Source organism: Leptonychotes weddellii, chromosome 1 (genome assembly GCF_054177405.1).
Source record: "Leptonychotes weddellii isolate Sample4059 chromosome 1, ASM5417740v2, whole genome shotgun sequence".
NCBI classification, from domain to species: Eukaryota; Metazoa; Chordata; class Mammalia; order Carnivora; family Phocidae; genus Leptonychotes; species Leptonychotes weddellii.
In genome coordinates, this window is record NC_138369.1 from 78,901,580 (window position 1) to 78,921,329 (window position 19,750).

Consider the following 19,750-nt stretch of genomic DNA (forward strand, 5'->3'; position numbering starts at 1 on the left):
GATTTCGGCTCAGGTCATGATCTCAGGGTCATGGGATCGAGCCCTGTGTCAGTCTCCGCACTCGCTGTGGTATCTGCTTGAGATTCTCTCTGTCCCTCACCCTCTGCCCCTCCCCCCTGCTCACGTGTACTCATGCAAGCTCTCTCTCTCTCTAAAAATAAATAAATAGATAAATAAATAAATAAGTACTGGTTATTATTATTATTAACAACATTATTGTTATTAAAATCAATACAACTTTATAACCAATTTCAGCAGGGTGGTAGTCAGCTTGCCAGCCCACAGACCTCACCTGCGGAAGGTGCAGAGGGTGGGAGTGAGCTGGCCCAACAACCCACCCTATCCTGTGCTCTGCAGGACATGCTAGCCTCTCATTTAATAAAAGAACTTTACTGGCCTGACCCAGAGGCCTGGGGATGGAGGGTGGGCAAGGGAAGAGCAGGCCCCTTTCGTTACAGTGGAGGCAACAAGGGTAGTGGGCTCCTGTCCAGCTAGGCTCTTGTCATCCCTTCGGCTTGCTCCCTTTGGGGAAGGCCTTTACCAAGTTGTTCAGCAGGACCTGCCCCCACTTGCCCCCACTCCTCCCCCCGACCCCCCTTGGGTCCACACCTGCTGCTCCTTCCCTCGGCCCTCCCTGATGGGGGGCCTTCAGCTGAATGGCTCTTCCCATAAGTGCACATTGAGATCTAAGTGCTAAGTGCACCCTTAACACCCCTCTGATCTTTGCTGCAAGCTTCTCCCTTAATCATGTTTAACTGACAGACCTGAAGGCAGTTCGTAATGCTAATGTTCATCCAAGAACTGCAAATAGGGAGGACACAGCATTCTGGAAATTACCTCTCAGCACCTGGGAATAAATGGTCACTCTGGAGAACACAACTATCCCACGCTCTCCTGCCTCCCCCCTGCAGCAGGGGCCCTCTCCCAGCCACTGCGATTGCGGCAGCCATGGGGCTGCTCCCAGTCTCCTGGTGCGGGCCCTGCTCAGCTGCTCAGGAGGAGGGCATCATCCCTGTTCTAGAACCCGTGAACCCCGTTTCTCCGTTCAGAAGCTACTGCAATTTGGTGAGGTTCCGGAGCAAAAGCCATGAGACAGACAAAATAGATTCTGCCAAATTTGTCTGCCTTCAGCCCTTTGGATAAATGTCATGCGGCTGTTGTGCCTTGTCACCTTCACTCCTACTTGGAGAATCTTCGGGGGTGAGCATAACCTTATTATTTCAGTATTGATTATATTACGTATGGTCGTTTCACTTTTCCAGAGTCGCCTCTGGGACTCGCAAAGGGCTCCTTCCACCGTCCCTCAGTTGAGGTGCTGAGATGGGACGGAACAAGCCTTCCTGGCAGGGGTGTGGCAGGGTCGGTTAGACCCATCTGTGATTCCTCTGTGACCTTGGACAGGCCACCTTTCTCTGACCTTCTGCCGGGAGGCCCAGGCCCCACTCTCTGGCTGACAGGCAAGGCCAAGGCTGTGTGGAGGAAGGACTCCTGCCTTTTATCTGTCAAACAGCTCAGGTAATACAGCTTGAGCATTTCAGCCTCAAAGTTTTTTTGCTCCATCATTACCGTAAAATAAGAATCATTTCTTTGGCTCACTTGTCCCACTTGAATGGTGTGTAATATCGTTACAGATTTATGTGTTTATGACTTTGTGACCTGGGGAGAAGCTGGAAATACCGCTGCGCCCATTTCTACTCCTGGGTTTCTATAAAGGTCACGGCAAAATTATTTTATCAAGTACACCACAGAAGGGGAAAATCTTAATCTTATATTATACATATGCAGCACTTGACCTTCTCTTGAGATGCGGCACCTCTTAGTTACACTTACTTAAACACAATGCCGCTCTTCCCCGGATGCACACAGAGAGAATAATGAGGTGCCCTGGCATCCCAGCCGGAGAGGAGGCTCTGCTGTGGGGCTGACCTCACAAATGAGAAGGAGAAGGAGTCGAGGGCGGTGGGGGCAGGGATAGGGGTGAGCCCCGCAGAGCGGCAGCAAGCTCATTCTGATGAGTGGGCCACGTGGGCAGGCGGAGCAGACGCTGTGGCTTGATCTGCCTCCCCGGCTGACCATGCACCTTTAGCCAAGTCATTCACTGCCTTCCCTGGGCCTTAGTTTCCCCATCATAGGTATGGGATGTGCCATCTTTGATCCATGGGGAGCAGCTGCCTGGGGCATTGTGTTAAAGATTCGGAGCTCTGGTCTGGGTGGAGTGGGCGTGAGAGCGCGATTGGTTAGCGAAGTCAGCCACGGGCGGCCGGGAGGTGGTGACTGTGGCCTTGCTGGCTAAACGTGTTATAGGGTATTTCCAAGGTCTTTCCCCGCTCCGGCTACCTGTGATTTGTGGACTCACCGAAGCCCTGGGGTGAGGAGACTTGGAAAGGGAAAAACAATAACAAGCTTTCCCTGAAAGAAGAGTACTATTTGCTTTGTCAGGTTTTGGAGGGGAAATGATATTTGTGTGATGCATCTGAACACGGTTGGGTTTTTTTTTTCTTTCTTTCTCTTTTTTCTTTTCTTTTCTTTCTTTTTTTTTTTTTTTCTGTATTCGCTCTGTGAAAAGCAGAGAGAACAGAGGAAAGCAGTGCTATTTTTCTGGGTGTGATGACTCACCAGCCCCAGCCATCTGTGTGTGTGCAGGTGGCCAGCCCATGCCCCTGGCCCACAGGAAGAGTGAGGAGCCCTGCGTGGCTTCTCATCATTGTTCAGCCTAGAGAAAACACAGTGAGGAGTCACCTTCGTTTATCTTAAGAACTTGGTTATAAATTATTTTTTTAAGGGAATCCATCAAGGTCTGTGTCAGGGGAAGTACTTAAAAATAGGTTTTTCTCAAAGGGTAAACACTTCAGTCAGAAAATGTGGGAAGCCGCCTGACTGCAGGCATATGTCCCCCTAGCCTGCTGCCCAGAGCTACCAGATTGATGGTGTTTTTAGAACTTTGGCAGCCAAGCTCTGACGCGGATGGAGACAGGGCCTGGGGAGGGGACATCTGGGGATTCCCTGCTCACCCCCCTGGTGTAAAAGTGGAAACCTAGGCCTGGCAGCCCTGGTGGTCCAATGGGCCCAATCAGGAGAGACGACCTTGGGGCCCCTTGGAGTGGCCGAAGTGAGTTGACCCTCACCTTCCTGTTCATTGGGTCCCAGGGGCCCTGTGAAGTGTCTCCCTGGGGATAGAGAAGGAAATGGGGAGGCTATATTCCCTTAAAGAAATCTATCCTGGCCGCTGGCAGGGTGCTTCTGCTCTTTTCTAAAGGATAGACCCCCCCCACTCCCCACCCCGCCTCGGCCCCCAGCTCACCCACCTCTTTCACCACCTGGCTATGACATTGACTCTCCTCCTGCCCTTGGAGCCCAACACTTTGAGAATTCCATCCCCATTTGGACATTTGCTGCCTCTGGACTGGGGGTTCCTCCAGGCTGCCTCCCACCTCTAATCCCCTGCACATCTGCCCCCAATCCTCAACAATAACCCTGTTCTCTCCCTGATGTGAGGAAAGTGACTCCCATCTCTAACTAAGGGCACAAGGAAAGTGTCCCCAAATGCATTGTGTGGAATGAATGAGACTCACATATCAAAGGAAAAGGCTCTGTTGGGCTAAGGCTTTAGGAAGCAACCAGGTGCTTTGAGCAGCAGCTACTGGCTGTCCAGGTGGCCTGTAGAGGAGGGGCTCAGGTAGTGCTGCACCTTCAGGGTCCAGAGAAATGAAGTAGATGCAGGGCTGGGTCTCCAGCTAGCAGCCCCTCCCTGTCGCATCACCAAGTCCCGGAGGCTCTTCTGGCTGAGGATTCATGAGTCTGAAGACTGACTGATGCATCCCCTCCGCAGTGCAGGGGCTGCTTGAGCCCTGTTTGCAGGCTGGCAGTTAGAGGACAGACAGACTTGGGGAGCAGTCACATACTTGGGGAGGAGTCACAACCAGCTCCCAGAGGAGCCAAACCAGTTCTGGTTTTGGAGTGAGCCCTCACCCTGCCTTCCCTGCTCTGGGCTCCTCCCTAATGTCATTCCCAACCACCTCAAAGTCATAGACAGGAGCTACATGGCCAGGGCACTGGATGTTTAAAAGAGAACTCTAGAAAGAGGAAAATGTCCCACTCAAGTGAATGAAATGTGGAGGGTGGGCTTTCTGGCACCAGTAGGGATTCAGTGCGTATCTGCTGAATGAATGAGTGATCCCAGTGAGTCACCAGGTTCTCCTCTTCTAAAAGACTCTTGAATCCCTCTACTCTTCTCTGTTCCCACTACCCTGATAATTATCACTCTTTCTGGGCTCCTGTGTCTCCCCCTAACTGTCCCCACCCCTCCCGTCCTTTCTCTTCCCAGCAGCCAGTGTGATCTTTCAGAAACAAAAACCTAATTGTCTTTCTCCCCAGTTTTAGGCCCATCAGTGTCTTCCATGGACCTAATAATGATAATAAGGCCCAGAGGCTTGATGACATGAACTCAGGTTCCCTCTCCAGACAGCCTCTTCCTTGCCACCTGACCTCTGCCCATCCCACGTGTGTCCTCTGCCTGGCCACGGAAACACTGCTCTCAGTTTCTGGATTGAGCCACATTCCCGCTCCTGGGTCTTTGTACATGCTGCTCTCCCCATGTGGAGGGTTCTCTGTCTCCCCTCACTAACCCATTTTACCTCTGCCAATCTGTATGGCTCTAATTTCTTCTTCATGTCTTGGATGCTACTTGCCTGAGACCATCCCAGATGGGGTTAGGTTCCTGCTCTGGCCTCCCCACACTGACACCCACCATTGGAATTTCTAGTTTAGAGTCTGCCTTCCTCCACCTGGATGTCAACTCCATCAGGGAGGGACCTTGGTGTGTTTTATCTCTTGGTGTAGCCTGGTGCCCAGCACAGCTCCATGGTAAGTGGTCAACTTAAATACTTTGAATTCAGCGTGGCTTCTCACAGAAAACATCCATCTGCTATTTACTGAGGAGATGCTACATTCCAGAAAATTTGTGTACATTACATGGATCTTCACAAAGCCGTGAGAAGGAAGTTACCCTAGGATCCTGTTTTACAGAGGAGGGGGCTGAGATTCAGAGGGTTAAATAACTTGCTTAAGATCACACAACCAGTTAAGTGGCCATTTTCTCAGACCTCAAGGCCATGATGTTTTTACTCTACCAGGTGGTCTAGAGTGGTGGGTCTCAGCATGGAACTGCATCAGAGTCTCCTGGAGGGCTTGCTAATGCTCACATCGCTGAGTCCCACCCTAGACTTTCTGGTTCAGTAGGTCCGGACTGGGGTCTGAGACTCTGCATTTCTGCAAGTTCCCAGGGGATGCTGCTGCCATTGGCCTGGAGACCACAGGTGGAGAATCACTGGCCTAGATCATCAGGAAACACCTGGGTTTGCCCTGTGGCTACCCCACTCTCTAGCCACACTGACCTTGCGCTGAGACTGTAGGATGAAGTTCTGAGGCCCAAATAGCCTCCCACATCTGGTCCTGGCCTTGGCTGCGCTGTGCCTGGCTGCCATCACTGATAAGGACCTAAGTGCCGGCCCCTCACCCTTGGGACGCTGCTCTTCTGTTTGTCATCCTTCAGTCTTGTTCTGTGATCTTCCCATTCCCATTCCACCAAGGCAAAGGCCTCCGTCCCCACCCCGCCTTTTTACCAACTTCCATGCTGATTGATGCATTCTAGGCTCGCTGCTGCTGCTGCCGTCTGAGCAGCTTAATAGCATGGGAAGTTACAGTCTTGTCTGTGTCGTGGTGCCCGTAGCATTCATCAATTTCAGCAAGTGTCACCAAGAGTGATACAAGTGTGTGACACAGCTAAGTATCCCCTCTGCACAGGCCATTACAGCTGGCATCTGGCCCAGGGAGGCAGAAACTGCAGACCCATTTGGCGTCATTTGTGCAGGTCGGCAGAGAAGTGAAAGTGCCCCCAGCCCGCCTCCTGCATGGCCCCTTTAAATGCTTTGCGTTCCTAAACCACCCAAAGGATCACCCAAAGTTTCCCTAGGCAAGCCAGAGCCCTGCTCTTTCTGTCTTGGCACATTCTTTTCCCTTTGCCCCACCCTCCCATTTCTGCATCAGCTGTTACCTATCCTTCAAGGCCTCTGCATGTCTACCTTCTGCAGGCAGCCTTCCTAGCTCCCCTTCACTCTCCTTGAGACCTCTGGCCCGGGGCACCTCCACTGCTGCTGTAGGGGTTTTCTCAGTAAACAGCCCACTCTGACCTGCCCTGTTCAGCTGAGCTCCCACTGGGATGTCCTGGGGTTGTTCAGGGAGATCCATTTCTGGGAGAAGCAAAGACTGCTGGTTAAGAGTGGACAGGGGAGTCTCAGCACAGGGCTCCAGGGTCACCTTCCTTCCATGGAGCTTCATGCCTGGAGTTCCAAAGTCAGTCACCCATGGTGTCGGCCACCAATAACGTGAAGGTGTTGGAGACAGTCGGCCGCAGGGATGAGTCCAAATACCAGGCTCCACGTGGGGCCACAAGACCTCTGGGAAGAGCTGTGTGCAGAGCTATGCGATGTACTACAGGAACCACTGTGTCCCTCCCCACCTGCCACCACCACGCCCATCCCGTAGTGCTCAGCAACTGCCCACGGGGAGAGGGGAGGGCTCTTCTGCTTTTCTTACAGAGCGGGAGCAGAGTGTGGAGATGAAGGGGAAGTTTTGGGAGCAGAGAGCTCAGCTAAGGGCTCTGAGCCTCTCTTCCTGACCAGGAGTGAGTGCCTGGCCCAGCTCACTGTCGCCCCTCGAGGTGGGCAGACCTCCTGAGCCAGCTGCTGAGCTGCACCTGCCTTTGAGAAAAAAGGCACCGGGTTCTTAAGCAGGGGATGAATATTCATTGGCATGAACCTTTGCAAACTCATTCAGGGAAAAAAATTAGATCAGGAGAAGTAATCAGATTATTAAAAAGAAAGCAAGGACAGAAGGCGGCGGTGGAGGGAAGAATCACATTTAAAATGCAAGGAGAAATTTCCTTCCTGCAGAGTAGCTGTGACCCCTTGGACCAGACACCGGGAATAGTTAAGCTCTCCCACATTTCTGCTGCATAAAAATGTTTTTTGAGGCTTCACTGGATGGGGGAGGGGCAGAGGCAATGAGCGCCCTCCACATACGAAAATTATAAAATAATGTTTGGAGGTTTTCATTTTATCTTCCTTGGATATCGGGGAAAAATCATGAGAGCTAAAGAGGCTCCGGTGAGTGCTGAGTGACAGGTTAAAGGGCCCCAATAAAGATTAGATGGTCCACTATCTCCTGAGGAAATTGCATAAAAGTGGTTATTCCCTCTTGCTTCTATTAATTTCCTTTTCCTGGCTGCTTGGAAATGCTTCATAACCTGATGCTGCAGATGGGGACGAGAGGCGTTTTCCATTATCTCAATCACTGCACTGTTTATGAGACACTTAATCTGTTTCTTTATAAAGTAATAGTACTGTAGGTGATGAATTTAGTGTCCCTGGAAGCCTGCGCGCAGGGGCGGGAGGGGAGGGGGGTTCTCCAGAGCATTGTAAGCACCAGGTCATTTGTTACATGGTTGAGGCTCTGAGAAGTTGGGTGGGCGTTTCAAGGTGACCTTCAGATATCAGCTAGAGGTCACATGTACCGGTCTCTCGTCACTTGAAAGGGGAGATAAAGGCTGTGTGTTTTGCCTGGGCAATGGCAAATATGCACATGATTGGGGACCTGGAACTCGGGTCCTGTCTCTTCCTCTCTGCCAGGGTTGGGGGTAGGGAAAGAGGCCTGTGTGGGGAGGTGCCACCCAAAACCTCCATTTGTCACCTGTCTGAACTGTGATCACTTGCAATGGAGGGAAGCAAACCCCCTTTTCTTACAGAAACAAAGCGCTCTGGGCTCGGTGGGGGACAGAACTGTACAGCCCTCCTGCTTACAGGTTTCTCACTGACAAAGGTCTTGTGCCAATACAGCCAGGCGCAGGCAGCTCTTCTCTTCCCACCCGCCTCCTGGAGTAGAAATGAGACACTTCCAGCTGAGATCCTGACATCCGGGCTGGGCTGGGCACTCTCTGACCTCATTTCCCTTCCGGCCTCTCCTGTCCTTCCGCCTCTTCCCTTCTTGCTTTGTCTTTGCCTCTCCTGAGACTTGCCTCCTAGTTGCCACAAGAAAGTGCTGCTCATGGTCCTCATCTCATAATTCCGGATCCTTGTCATGATGCACATCCCGCCTGACCAGCTGATCACTGCCCCCCCCCGCCCCGCCCCCAGCCTATGTATACACAAGGATCACACAGATCATGCCCTGCGGGAATCCACTTTCACTTCCATTGTCTGCCTCCCCCACCTGGAAGGGTGCTTCCCAACACCCACCCCCCACCTCCTGCCCTCTGCTCTGGCCTCCTAAGCAAGGTGCCTGGCTCCAGGCAGATCTTCTTCGGTAAACGTTTGTTGAATGAGGGGTTCATTCATAGCTGTAGTGAGAGTGCTGACCATACTTTTCTATCAAGAGATATAAAAGCCCTGAGTTTTGTTTTAACGATACTAAAGCTAAGAACTGTGCTATCTACCTCAAAATGACTTGAAAGTGTGGTGATGTGCTTGGTTAGTCGATCACGGTATTATTACTTTTGTGAAACTGTAGAGCTTTTAGGCAAATATGCTGGCTACAGGCTGTCAGAGTGCCTGCCATTCTTCACTGTGTTACTCCCAGCGGCTTTACCTACTCCCGTGACTTATCTGGGCTTGCTTTTGCTTCCCTTGGCCTAAATACTCTTTGTTACAGTCTCCCCAGAAGCTCCATGTATCACCTCTAATTAAAGCTGCATTTTCTCAAGGGGCAGCATAATTTTCTTATTTATTTTTCTATGTTAAATTTCTAGTAAAATAACAATGTTGTTAACTTCTATTTCTTACTAGTGGTGTCTGATACAAGATGAGTTAAAAAGGCTTTGTGGGCTAGCCTGGCACTTTAACCATTATTTAAAGCATTAATTCTATGAGAAAATATAGCTCAAGTGTGCTTACAAGTTACAATCTAAAAGTTTAATAACTAAACCTAGAAATGTTGCTTCTTTATAAATTAGGGGATGCCTAGACACAGGTTTTATTAAAATGTTAACTTATGGCATCTGATTATTAAGGAGATTCATTCATTTTATAATTACATGTAAAATATATTTTACAGATACAATTATTCACCGTTATACAAAACAGAAATAATCCTTGCAGAAACACATTCTTCACTTGGTTCCAAGATTGATATGCCTGCTTTGGGACTCTAAACTTCTATTCTGACCCTGAATTCTGAAAGTTCCTGCAAAGAAAACTTGGTTTTCAACAGGGAGTGGGTAAGCAGAAGTAGAGAGAAATTAGCATTATTTAACATTTATTAATGCTAGGTACATTTTCATATTTGAGTTTATTAAATTATAATGGCCTGTGGGAATTGTGAGAAGTGTGTGTTTCTTTTCTATAGACCCTTTTTACAGATGAGCAGGTTGAGGCTCTGAGGCATTACATAACTTTCCAATGATCACTCAGCTAGGAACCAGCAGAGCCAGGAATGGGACCCAGGACTGTCTGATCACTGTCCAGTGTTCACTGTCCTGGAAAGCATGGAGTCACAACCCCTCCTGGGTTTGTGACTTTGACCTTCTTTCCCTGAACCCCCAACCTTTGACCTTCTTTCCCTGAAGTTCAGCGTGGACCTGCTTTTTCCTTCATTTCCTCTCCTTGGGGACTCTGTAGCATCTAGAGACTTCAGGGGACACAGTTCTAAACTTCCCCCATCAGAAATCTCAAAGGAAGGCACTTCCTAAATCCTCTACTACTTGTGGATATCAGGATGATTGTTTATGCTGTTAACTTATTAAGTGTAAAGCAAGTAGGCTTTTAAATGCTGGAAAGAAAGTGAAACACCTTGTTCCTCTTGGACTGATACATTAAGGAAATTACAGTGTGACAGAGGACTCAATGAATGCATGTGATTCACCACTCTCTCCTCCCCCACTCTCCAGGGAAAGGGCTTCTGCTGTGTTTGGGCAGCACGGGTCTGGGATTTCTCTGTGTTCTTTAGCTCCAGAACTGAATGGCCCAGCATCGCTGGGTGGTTTGTAATGGAAAAGGTCCAATGCTTCTCATGGGAGACAAGGAAGAGATGTGGAAAGAAGAAAGAGAAGAGGAGAAAGAAAGGGAGAGACTTTACTGAGTGGGCTTGGAAAGACAGATCAGTAAGCCAGATTCTACACTACTTTGGGTTTGCCACTCAGGGACGCCAATGATATTTTATTTGTTGAGTCTTTAGTAAAAATGTAATTTTTTCTTTCTGCTGAGAAGTTTCTTTTGAATGTGCTGAGGTGGGTCAGCAAGTGGCCCCTTTTTATGTAGGTTACAACCAGAGATCTTTAAGAACCTTATTGGATCATCTAGACAACATTTATGTTAGTGTGTCCATGGAACTTGAATCTCAGGGGATGCTCTACAAAATTGGGCGTCTTGGTGAGAAAAGAGCATTCTATATTCCATTTTTTGGAAGTTCTGAGAAATTCTGTAATAAAAAATTTGATTAACTTTTTCAATACACATTTTCAAAATATCTGGCCACAGAACAATTTTGTAAGTGACAGGCATTAACAACCCAAAGAACATGGACTCCCTGGAACCCTCTTGGGTTATGCCATCCCAGAGCATTCCATTTCAGAAATTACCTCACATCAGAGATGAGCTCCTGCCCCAGGGCATTTCCAGAGTAACTGAAACCCTGTACTTTACTTCAAGTGAGCAAAGGGCTGAGAAAACTTTCCCAGCACAGGAAATAGTCCTTCCTTGTCTCAGTAGAAAAGCTGTGGGTATTTTTCAAATAGTTTATATGTATATCATCACTATCATTTCTCCCACTGTGTGATTCTGGGCAACTTTTTTAACCTTTTGGTGTCCCAATTTGTTCATTAGCAAAATAGATATAATAACAGCTACCCCATAGAGTAATGCATGCAAGGCACTTAACAAGAATGTTTAACAGATGGTGGCTACTGCTATTATTAAAGAATATTCTATACTTTCCGGAGGGAACAATATATTTGACAAGATGAGCTTTGTGTAAGTAGAAGCCATTATAATGGTACTTCTGTTACAGCAACAATCACATTGTATTATAATTGTATGACTACAGTGGATCAAGAGCTCCTTGAGGGCAGGCTCTGTTCTCTAAATTCTCTGGGTCAGATTCTCAGAAGAGTCACAATAAATGTTTGTTGAATGAATTAATGAAAAGTCAAATAAGTTAACCATGCAGTAAGTTTTACTCTGTCTCCAAGGAGGCTGAGTCAGAGCAGATTTCCCAGGGACAAAAAGAGTCCAGAGCTGTGATGGTGAGGAAGGGCCTCAGAGAAGTAGGACAGGCAGGAGCAGTCTTTTGAGGAATCTGCAAGGAGGACACCAGATGTCTGGAGTAGAAGGTCTCTGTAGATGAAGCATGGTGAAAGCCTGAGGGATGGCCTGAAGCTAGACTTTTTGGGGCATGGCTCCTCATAAGCTGACCACACAGAGAACTAAGAAAATATGCCTCATGTCTGAGGCTACCTCTAGTGGGCATTGGGCTGTCCAAGGCATTCCCAACCTTCTCCACTGCCATATACATGATAGACAACACCAAGTGCATGACACATTCCCTGGTGCTACCTGTAAAGCCATCCTTTCTTTTCTTTCTTTTTTTTTTTTTTGGCCACACCCCCCGAAGCATTTCAAAATGCAATTAAGGGAGAATGATGTTAAGCCAGTAACCTTGAAATCACTTTAATTTCTTTTTAAAGAATCACTCATGAATTTCAGTTCTTTACCATCATTCATAACAAGTGCTTGTTAACACAGCTTACGGTGACCCTCATGTGCGTTGCAACATGACATTTAAGAACCATGCATCCCGTCCATATTATAAGCCAGGAACCCTCCCCATCCGAGGATATTAGGAGAGATTTTTTTTTCAATGAGTGGTTCAGGGTAAGGCCCTGGCTGTTAACCAGGTGGAATAGGGAGGGCATAACCATTTTTAAAGCACTTATGTCCCAGACACTGAGCCACACATTAGATTCATTTTCTCAATTTAATCTCTCGACACACCTGAAAGGGAAGAATCATTATTCATATTGTTCAAGTGAGATAGGCCATTGGTACCATGGAAGGTATATTTCACTAAGGATGTTTAAAGAATTGGAAGTATTAAATAGGGGTTTCCTCAATCTGAAATGCTCACTTTGTGCAAGGAGGTATCTCAATGTCCTTTTCAAGGGGGCAGGATCTTTCATTTTCTATATCCAAGGAAGGGATTCTGATTGCCACTCTTCCATTAATTCTCAGATGGTCTCTTTGTGTTCCAGCCTGCCCCGCCGGGATGTTCAAGGCCAGCCAGGAAGCTGAGGGGTGCTCCCACTGCCCCTCCAACAGCAGATCCCCTTCAGAGGCATCTCCCATCTGTACCTGTCGGACCGGCTATTACCGAGCGGATTTTGACCCCCCAGAAGTGGCATGCACTAGTAAGTGTCTAGTAAGGACTCTGGGCTGTGGAGTTTGGTTCCCTGAGAGTGCAAGTTGTGGGGCAGGGGAGACTAAAACACGAGATTGCAGTACAAAGCAGAAATGCTGATTGTGGTGCTGAAGCGGACAGCTCCTGGGCAGGGTACGCAGAGCCCTTCTGCTTAATAGCACGAGGTCAAGATTACTATGTTCTTTCTTACCTCCTCCTCTCAAATGGGAAAGTGTTGGGGTGCCTGGGTGGCTCAGTTGACTGGGCATCTGCCTTCGGCTCAGGTCGTGATCCCAGGGTCCTGGGATCAAGCCCCGCATCGGGCTCCCTGCTCACTGGGGAGCTTGCTTTCCCCTCTCCCTCTGCTCCTCCCCCAGCTTGTGCTCTCTCTGTCAAATAAATAAATAAAATCTTTTAAAAAATGGGAGAGTGTTCCTCCCACTGAAACAAGACAACTTCTGCCCTCCAGATGTTAAAAATGACAGCCTCGAGAGGTCTTGAATGCAAAATCAAGATCCACTAGGCTGTTGCAACAATTCCTAATCACCTCATCCAAGAAGCCCCCTTGGTCCTGACAGCTGACAGTATTCTCTATCTTCACTGCACTTCCTGTATCTCAGTGTCCAGGCTCTTCTCAAAGTCTAATAATTTTATTAATTGCTCAATTATTTTGTAATAATTCCAGTGCCCTTCCAGTGCCCAGTAAAGTGCAGCACCTTTGCCCCTGCCAAATGATAAGGCCAGAGTTCTGGCCACAGCATGCATATCTGAGGCAGAAATTCTAGGTTCTGGGGCTAATGCATCAGCTTCACCACTCTCCCATTCTCTGTTGTGGAGGGAAGGGCAGTCATCTTGCCAAAAGTGGATGAGGGCAACTCCGTTCCCTGGGCGGGAGTCAGGGAGAGAAGAGGGGAGAATTTTGTCCCACTCTTCTTCCCCACAATCATGGGGAGATAAAAAGCACTAACTCTTCCTGCACAGTGCTTTAGAGAACTTGTTCCCACTCTCCTAAGTGTTGTGGCCCTGAAACACGGATGATTTTTTTTTTTTTTTTTAGTATTCTCATCATATTTGGAAGTCAGTGTTCCAGGTCAGCCTCTAGTTATGCTACAACTTTCTTCTGCATTAGATGCTGTTGCCTGACTCCCTAGACTTCCCTTCACCTCTTTGAACCGAATCCCTTCCTCCCACCCCCAGGATAGAAGGACACAGAGGGAATGTTTCATACACACTTGCAGTTTGATGGACAGAAAAAATGACTCAGCTCTGAATAGAAGAATTTCTTAATTCTGGCCTTGCAGTGTATGTAACCTTTGCTGGGGAAAGAAGAGGAATGAGTGTCTTCTAGGTCAAGGTTCTGAAATCGATCAATGTTTATAGATTTGAACCGAGGAAAAGCTCATCCTCTTGTAAATGGATTTTCCCCAGACCTTCCTCTCCGGTGCTTGATATGAACAGAAATTATTCCATTTCTCCTGACTGGAGTCCCTGTCTTCCTGTGGCGGTATCATCCCCACTGATTTCTGAGGTTCCCCTGTGGGTCTCTGTGAGCATGTGAAGCATTGTTTAATGTGCTTCTTCCGAAGCTGAATCACTGCTGCCTGTATGTTCATATGAAAGACTAGTCTCCATGAGTGCCAAAGCATATACCCAGGGTCTCACAGCTTCCCTCCTAAAACCATTCCCGTTCGCTTATGCCATGAACTCTGTCTCACTGCCCGGGCTGCCTCTGCAAGATTAATCATGCAGATAGAAGTCTGGGCCCCCAGATTCCCACTTCAGCAGACACACCCTGTAAATCCATCCAGTCCTGCCTAAGGTCACCTACACGGATGGTAGGCCAATAACCAAATACTCAGAATGCCGATGTGAGCTGTCTTCCTGGCTATACAGCACCTCTCCCGTCCATCTCTCAAGTTTTATCTTCCAGCCATCTAACCTGATGCACTTGAACCAATAGGACCAATTCCTGGAATAAATAACAATGTCCCAAAGCTTTCAGTCTGCACATTGCAGACCCTCATTCTGCTCTGCCTGCCCATATCCCAAGTTCACCTCATGAAAATCACACCTCACAGGCTTTTCTCTCCCATCTATGGTCCACTTACCTGTAGGGGTAAGCACACCTTCCTTGCCCTGTGTGGCCCCACTAAAATCTCCCCACCTTATCCAGAGTGGGGATGAGTGCTAGACTTGCCTGAATGTGTCCCCACACCCTTTCCATGGTTCTGTGCTCTTATGCCCCCAGATATAGAACACTAGGGGCAGACCAGAAATTGCCAAATCAAAGCCACACTTGTCTGTGTGGTCAGGCCCCAGAACGGCTCGTGGATGGATTTTCCAGCCCCTGGTCCTGGTCTGCAGGGGCAAGCCCTTGATGAGGGACCCAGAGGCCAGGCTGGGCTGCAACAAAATAGTAGGCAAAACGAGTGTAAATAAACCTATTATTTTATTGAGCGTCATTATATATTTGATTTATTGTGTGCCAGGGAAGTACTGTATGAAAAAGTCAATTTGTTGGCTTTTATAATCTCATTAGGGTTTCCTTTTAAAGCATTCTAATTGGAGGTGCCATCTGTTCTCTTAAAAAGACATCGCACATCACCACAGTAAATAATTTTTCAGATACAAGGAGCATATCTGGAGCTTTTGAGGCCAGGCATGGCCTTGCACTATAGCCTTGGTGTCCCCGACTACTTCCTCAGGTGGAGCAAGGCAGCCAGGCGTGGGCCCGGCCAAGCCTGGGAGATGGTGTTTGGGGTGGGGAGGGCACAGTTACCTGTTTACTTTGCAAGTGAGGTTCTCCATCCATCCAACCAGGAAGCCATTGTGGCCCAGCGGGGCACAGAGAAGACCCAGGTAGGTGGGAGCTCCCTCCTTCAGTGGGCTTCTGCAATGTCTAGGTGGGTGTTAGGAATGTCTAAGAGCCCAGGCCTTGAAGTCTGGAAGGGCCTCAGGCTTGGCCCATTGCCATCATCTTTAAAGGAGATTATATCATCAATCATACTCATTCCCTGACAATATTGAAGATTTTATAAGGAATCCCATGATTTAAAATGTGTTCTTTTACAAAGCTAAAATATCTATAGTGCAGTAAAATTAGTATTTTTAATGAATCCTGTTAGTCTCCTGGGACCAGCACATATATATTCATAGTAGTTTTATAGTGTTAATTTATTCTCAATTAATCTAAACATTTAGAGTGCCTGATGGCTTGTGTAGCCGTGTGTGGGCATTTCTTCATTTTCTTCTTATTTTCCTGGGAAAGCCCAGGACCCCCTTGACCTCTGAGAGTCCTTGGCAGCAGCCCTGTGTGTCCAACATTGTCCTTGATGAGCTTTATGGACTCAGAAGGGATTTGGGTGAACCCCAAAGCAGTGTCACAGGGACTGGTATGAACTCTGAGTAATGGGCCCTGTGCCTCAGCGTGATGATGTTCCTGATACTGCTCTCGGGGCACATACCTCCCTTCTTCCTTCTCCATCATCCTCACACCTCTGCCAGGATTAAGCAAAATAGTTTTATAGAGTCTTTGGCCCAATGCCTGGTTCATAGTAAACTCTCAATCGATGTTAGAACTTGCTTTGGTTACATCCCTGGAAAGCGTGAAGATTACAGCAGATATGGAAGCTTCCAGCATGAGAGGATGTTGGAGCTCTAAAAATAAAAGTGACATTCTCATGGAGAGTCCAGGTGGACACCTCCCTTGGGCATCCCAGCAGAATCCACGGTGTGGCCCCAGACCACACAGGCACCCTGGCCTAATGGAAACAAAGAGGCGCGGGGCACCTCGGTGGCTCAGATGGTTAAGTGTCTGCCTTTGGCTCAGGTCATGATCCCAGGGTCCTGGAATCAAGCCCCACATCAGGCTCCTGGCTCAGCGGGAGTCTGTTTTTCCCGCTCCCTCTGCCTCTCCCCCTGCTCATGCTTTCTCTCTCTCTGTATCTTTGTGTCTCAAGTGAATAAATAAAATCTTAAAAAAAAAAAAAAAAAAAGAAAGACAAAGAGGCAATTAGCCACTGGGACCGGATGCACTGTGGAAGGAGGGGGGAGGTGCAGCCCGAGCATCCCAGACTCCAGCTGCTCCCCAGGGGCCGGGAAGCTGGGCAGCAGCGGTGGCCAGCAAGACTGGCTTTCAGTCCTCGGGGAGCAGGAGCTTGTTCCCCTCCTCAGGGTCAGACATGCTTCTTTTCACAGGAGGGTCTGATGGCTCGGCCCGTGTGACAGGGTTGGTGGAGAGAGGGGCCCGCCAGGAGCGCGACAAACTGCACGGCAGTGTGAAGCCAAGCACCAAAATGCACATCTTCCGTTTTAAATAATTTCTAGTTTACTGGGGGACGAAATGGAAAGGAGAAATTTATGAGGCAGGTGAAAATAGATAATTATGCCTTATAAAATTGCTGTCTGTGAAAAACTATGCAGAAGGACTGGTGTAAAAATAATTTCCTTGTTACATTTCTGACCACAAAACCCTTTTTCTGTCACCCACATGGAAGAAACTTTGATGGATCACAGAGACAAGCTAGTGCTTGTCTTGTTTCTTTATTTCTTCTTCAAATGCAGTGGGTTTCCTGCGGCAGTTTTGATCAATTGAAATGTAATGAAGGAGCTTCAGAGATCATTGTCTTGTCCTCTGGAACCTTCTGCCATCCCCTCACGTGAGCCCTCTGGGGTCCCCTGGGGGCCCCCCTGGTCCCCCAGCCCTGCCCCACTCCTGACTCACGCAGAGGCTGGAAGCTGAGTGGTGAATCAGGGGCTCTGCGTGTGGATTCTGGCGGTTTGCCCCCGTGACCAGCCGGGGTGAGCAGGAGCTTCTCATGGGCAGAACCGGGCAGGATGGAACTCACATCAGGAGCTTGTGAGAATTACATGACGGATGTCAGGGAAGCCCCAGGTTGAAAGCTCAGGTCTGCCTCCAACGCCGCGAACTCACACGAGGTGAGAGCTCAAATTTGGTAGCTCTTAGGCGGTTGCTGCCGATGGCCACGGTAATGGTGGTGATTTGCTTTCACTCTTGAACTGACCACCCCCAGAGAAGGATAGGAATCCATTCTTCCCTCCCCAATCTCTGCACACTCCACTTTCCCTTTCTTACGCTCCTGCTTCATCCTTTAAGGTACTCCTCTCTTTCATCCCAACCATCCCAGGGCAGCAGGGTGGTCCCTGTGACACAGAGCTTATACTTCTTGGATGGACTGCCCAGGAGTGTGGCATTGCCCAGACCCTGGTCTTCCCCGGGAGGCTGGATGGATTGGAGGAGGGTGCCAGGCCCCAGAGAGTGGGAAGAGCCTTGGGATGACAGGAAAAGAAGGAAGTCCTCTGCAGCCAGGCTTCAAGGCATCATGAAAAGTCTGTAAGGACAGAGGCTCATAAACCTTCTCCCACCAGTCATGAGTCCTGCGAGGCCACGGTCCCCAAGATCTCCTGTGCTGGTTTTTTCTTTACTGCCGTGGTGTTTAAATGCAGTCCTTGGGCAAGCAGCCTCAACATCACCTGGGAACTGGTTGGAGATACAATTTCTCAGCCCCTCCCTAGACCTACTGAATGAGAAACTCAGGGAGTTGGGTGGGGGAAGGTGGTGATCTTAGTTTTAACAAGACCTCTAGGTGATTCTGAAGCATGCTAAATTTTGAGAACATTGGTTTAGAATTAGGTTGAGTTTCTCTGTCCTCCGCTTTATGGCTCCTGGGGGAGAAAGGCCATCAAGTGAATTTCTGCAGACTGGAACCACAATGCCTTCCCCTCCCTGTTAGTGCCCTGTGTGTCAGGCTGGAGAAAGAGACAGAGACTGCAAATACCTGCGTGTGGAAGAGCAGGGGTAGGGTGGGATATGAGTGTGAGTGTGTGAGTGTGCATCAGTGCTGTGTGTTTCAAGGGAAGGTCTCACTAGTTCTCAGAACTCTCCCACCCGTCCCTGCATCATTCTCACTTTTGGGTGGTTAGAACATTGTAGAGACCTCCCAGGCACAACATTAGCTGGGGCTGCGGGCAATGATGGGAAACCGGAAGACGGTGGAGGTCAGGGAGCATGGCCTGATTAGAGTGGGCTCAGGGAGGGCTGAGAGAGAAACTGAGGCAAAAGGAAAGTGAATGGTGGGGATCATTCACCTGAGCTCAGAGTGTTGGGCAGGGAGAGAATATAAATGGGTGATGGGCTCATTACTCATCTGGTCTTCTACCCCACCCGGCAGGAACTAGGCCACAAAGAAACCTTTGGGGCTGCCACTGCAGACCAACAGGGCAGGGAGGCTCCCTGCCCCACCCTCCCACCCCCGCCCGGATCACAGACACACCTCCTGAGACAGGGATCCAGTCTCATCAACTGGGGACTGCTTGCTTGTTTGCATGCCCACTTTGGGGATGATCTTTAAAAGTGTCAACCTCTATAAATCTAGGAGTTGCAATGTATTGAAAGAGGACTGCTTTACCCATTGCTGACCAGGGCTTTAGGAAGAGATACACCATGTATCCCATTCTGGAGGTAAAGCGCTGCTTGATTTTACTCTGATACATGATCCATGTGGCCCATGAAGATACATCATTTGTGTTTTTGTGAGAGAGGTAGACTGTGTTTTCCTTGAGATAAAATTCCGACAAGGGTCATAGATGAACAAGAGTCGTAGGGCAACCTGCCCTGCCAGGTGCCTGGATTTGGCTGGTTCATCCACCTGGGTACAAATTTGAGGGACTGACAGCCAGCTGAAAGCTATTTATAACTGTCGCTGCTGTTTCCAGAAGGGTCAGCACTGCCTGTGTAAACACACTTCCACACTTCTATCATCTACAATTGCCTTTCACAGTTGTTGACCCCAGTGGGTCTAACCCTCAGGAGGCATCAGAAAGCTCAAAGTTTTAAGCTGACAGCCAGGGACACGGTACGTTTCTGTTGTGGGCTTTTCATCATGAGGGTGTTTGGAGTCACAGATTGTTAACATTCGGAGCCACCTTCAAGGTCCTGCCACCCAAATCCATCCTCAGTGTCAACCCCTCTCTCCAACAACCTGAATATTGTGATGACAGACAGCTGATAGATTTTGCAAGACAGTTCTGCTCCATTGCCAGGCAGCCATCATCCATCACTGAAGGGCCTTCTGGCCCCTGGGTTGGGGCCTGCCTTCCTCGCCTCCTCACCGTGGGTCCACCACTGAGGACCAAGCTTCCACAGGCAGCAGCTGCAGTATTTAAGGACAACTTCCTCATCTTTCCTGAATCACCTACTTTAGACTAAACACCTGTTACGTTCTCTGTTCCCCACAACACATGATGTCCCGAACTGTACCATCCTAGCTGGCCTTTTCTGAATCTCTCA

General features: G+C 48.7%; 1 protein-coding gene across 1 annotated transcript in view; it reads left to right on the plus strand.

The window, feature by feature from the left end:
• Positions 1-19,750, plus strand: part of EPHB1 (EPH receptor B1) — a 396,322-nt gene that overhangs the window by 256,728 nt on the left and 119,844 nt on the right. The window contains exon 4 of the mRNA XM_081798416.1: positions 12,296-12,451. Within this exon, the coding sequence (XP_081654542.1) occupies positions 12,296-12,451 (156 nt within the window). The remainder of the gene's footprint in view (positions 1-12,295; positions 12,452-19,750) is intronic.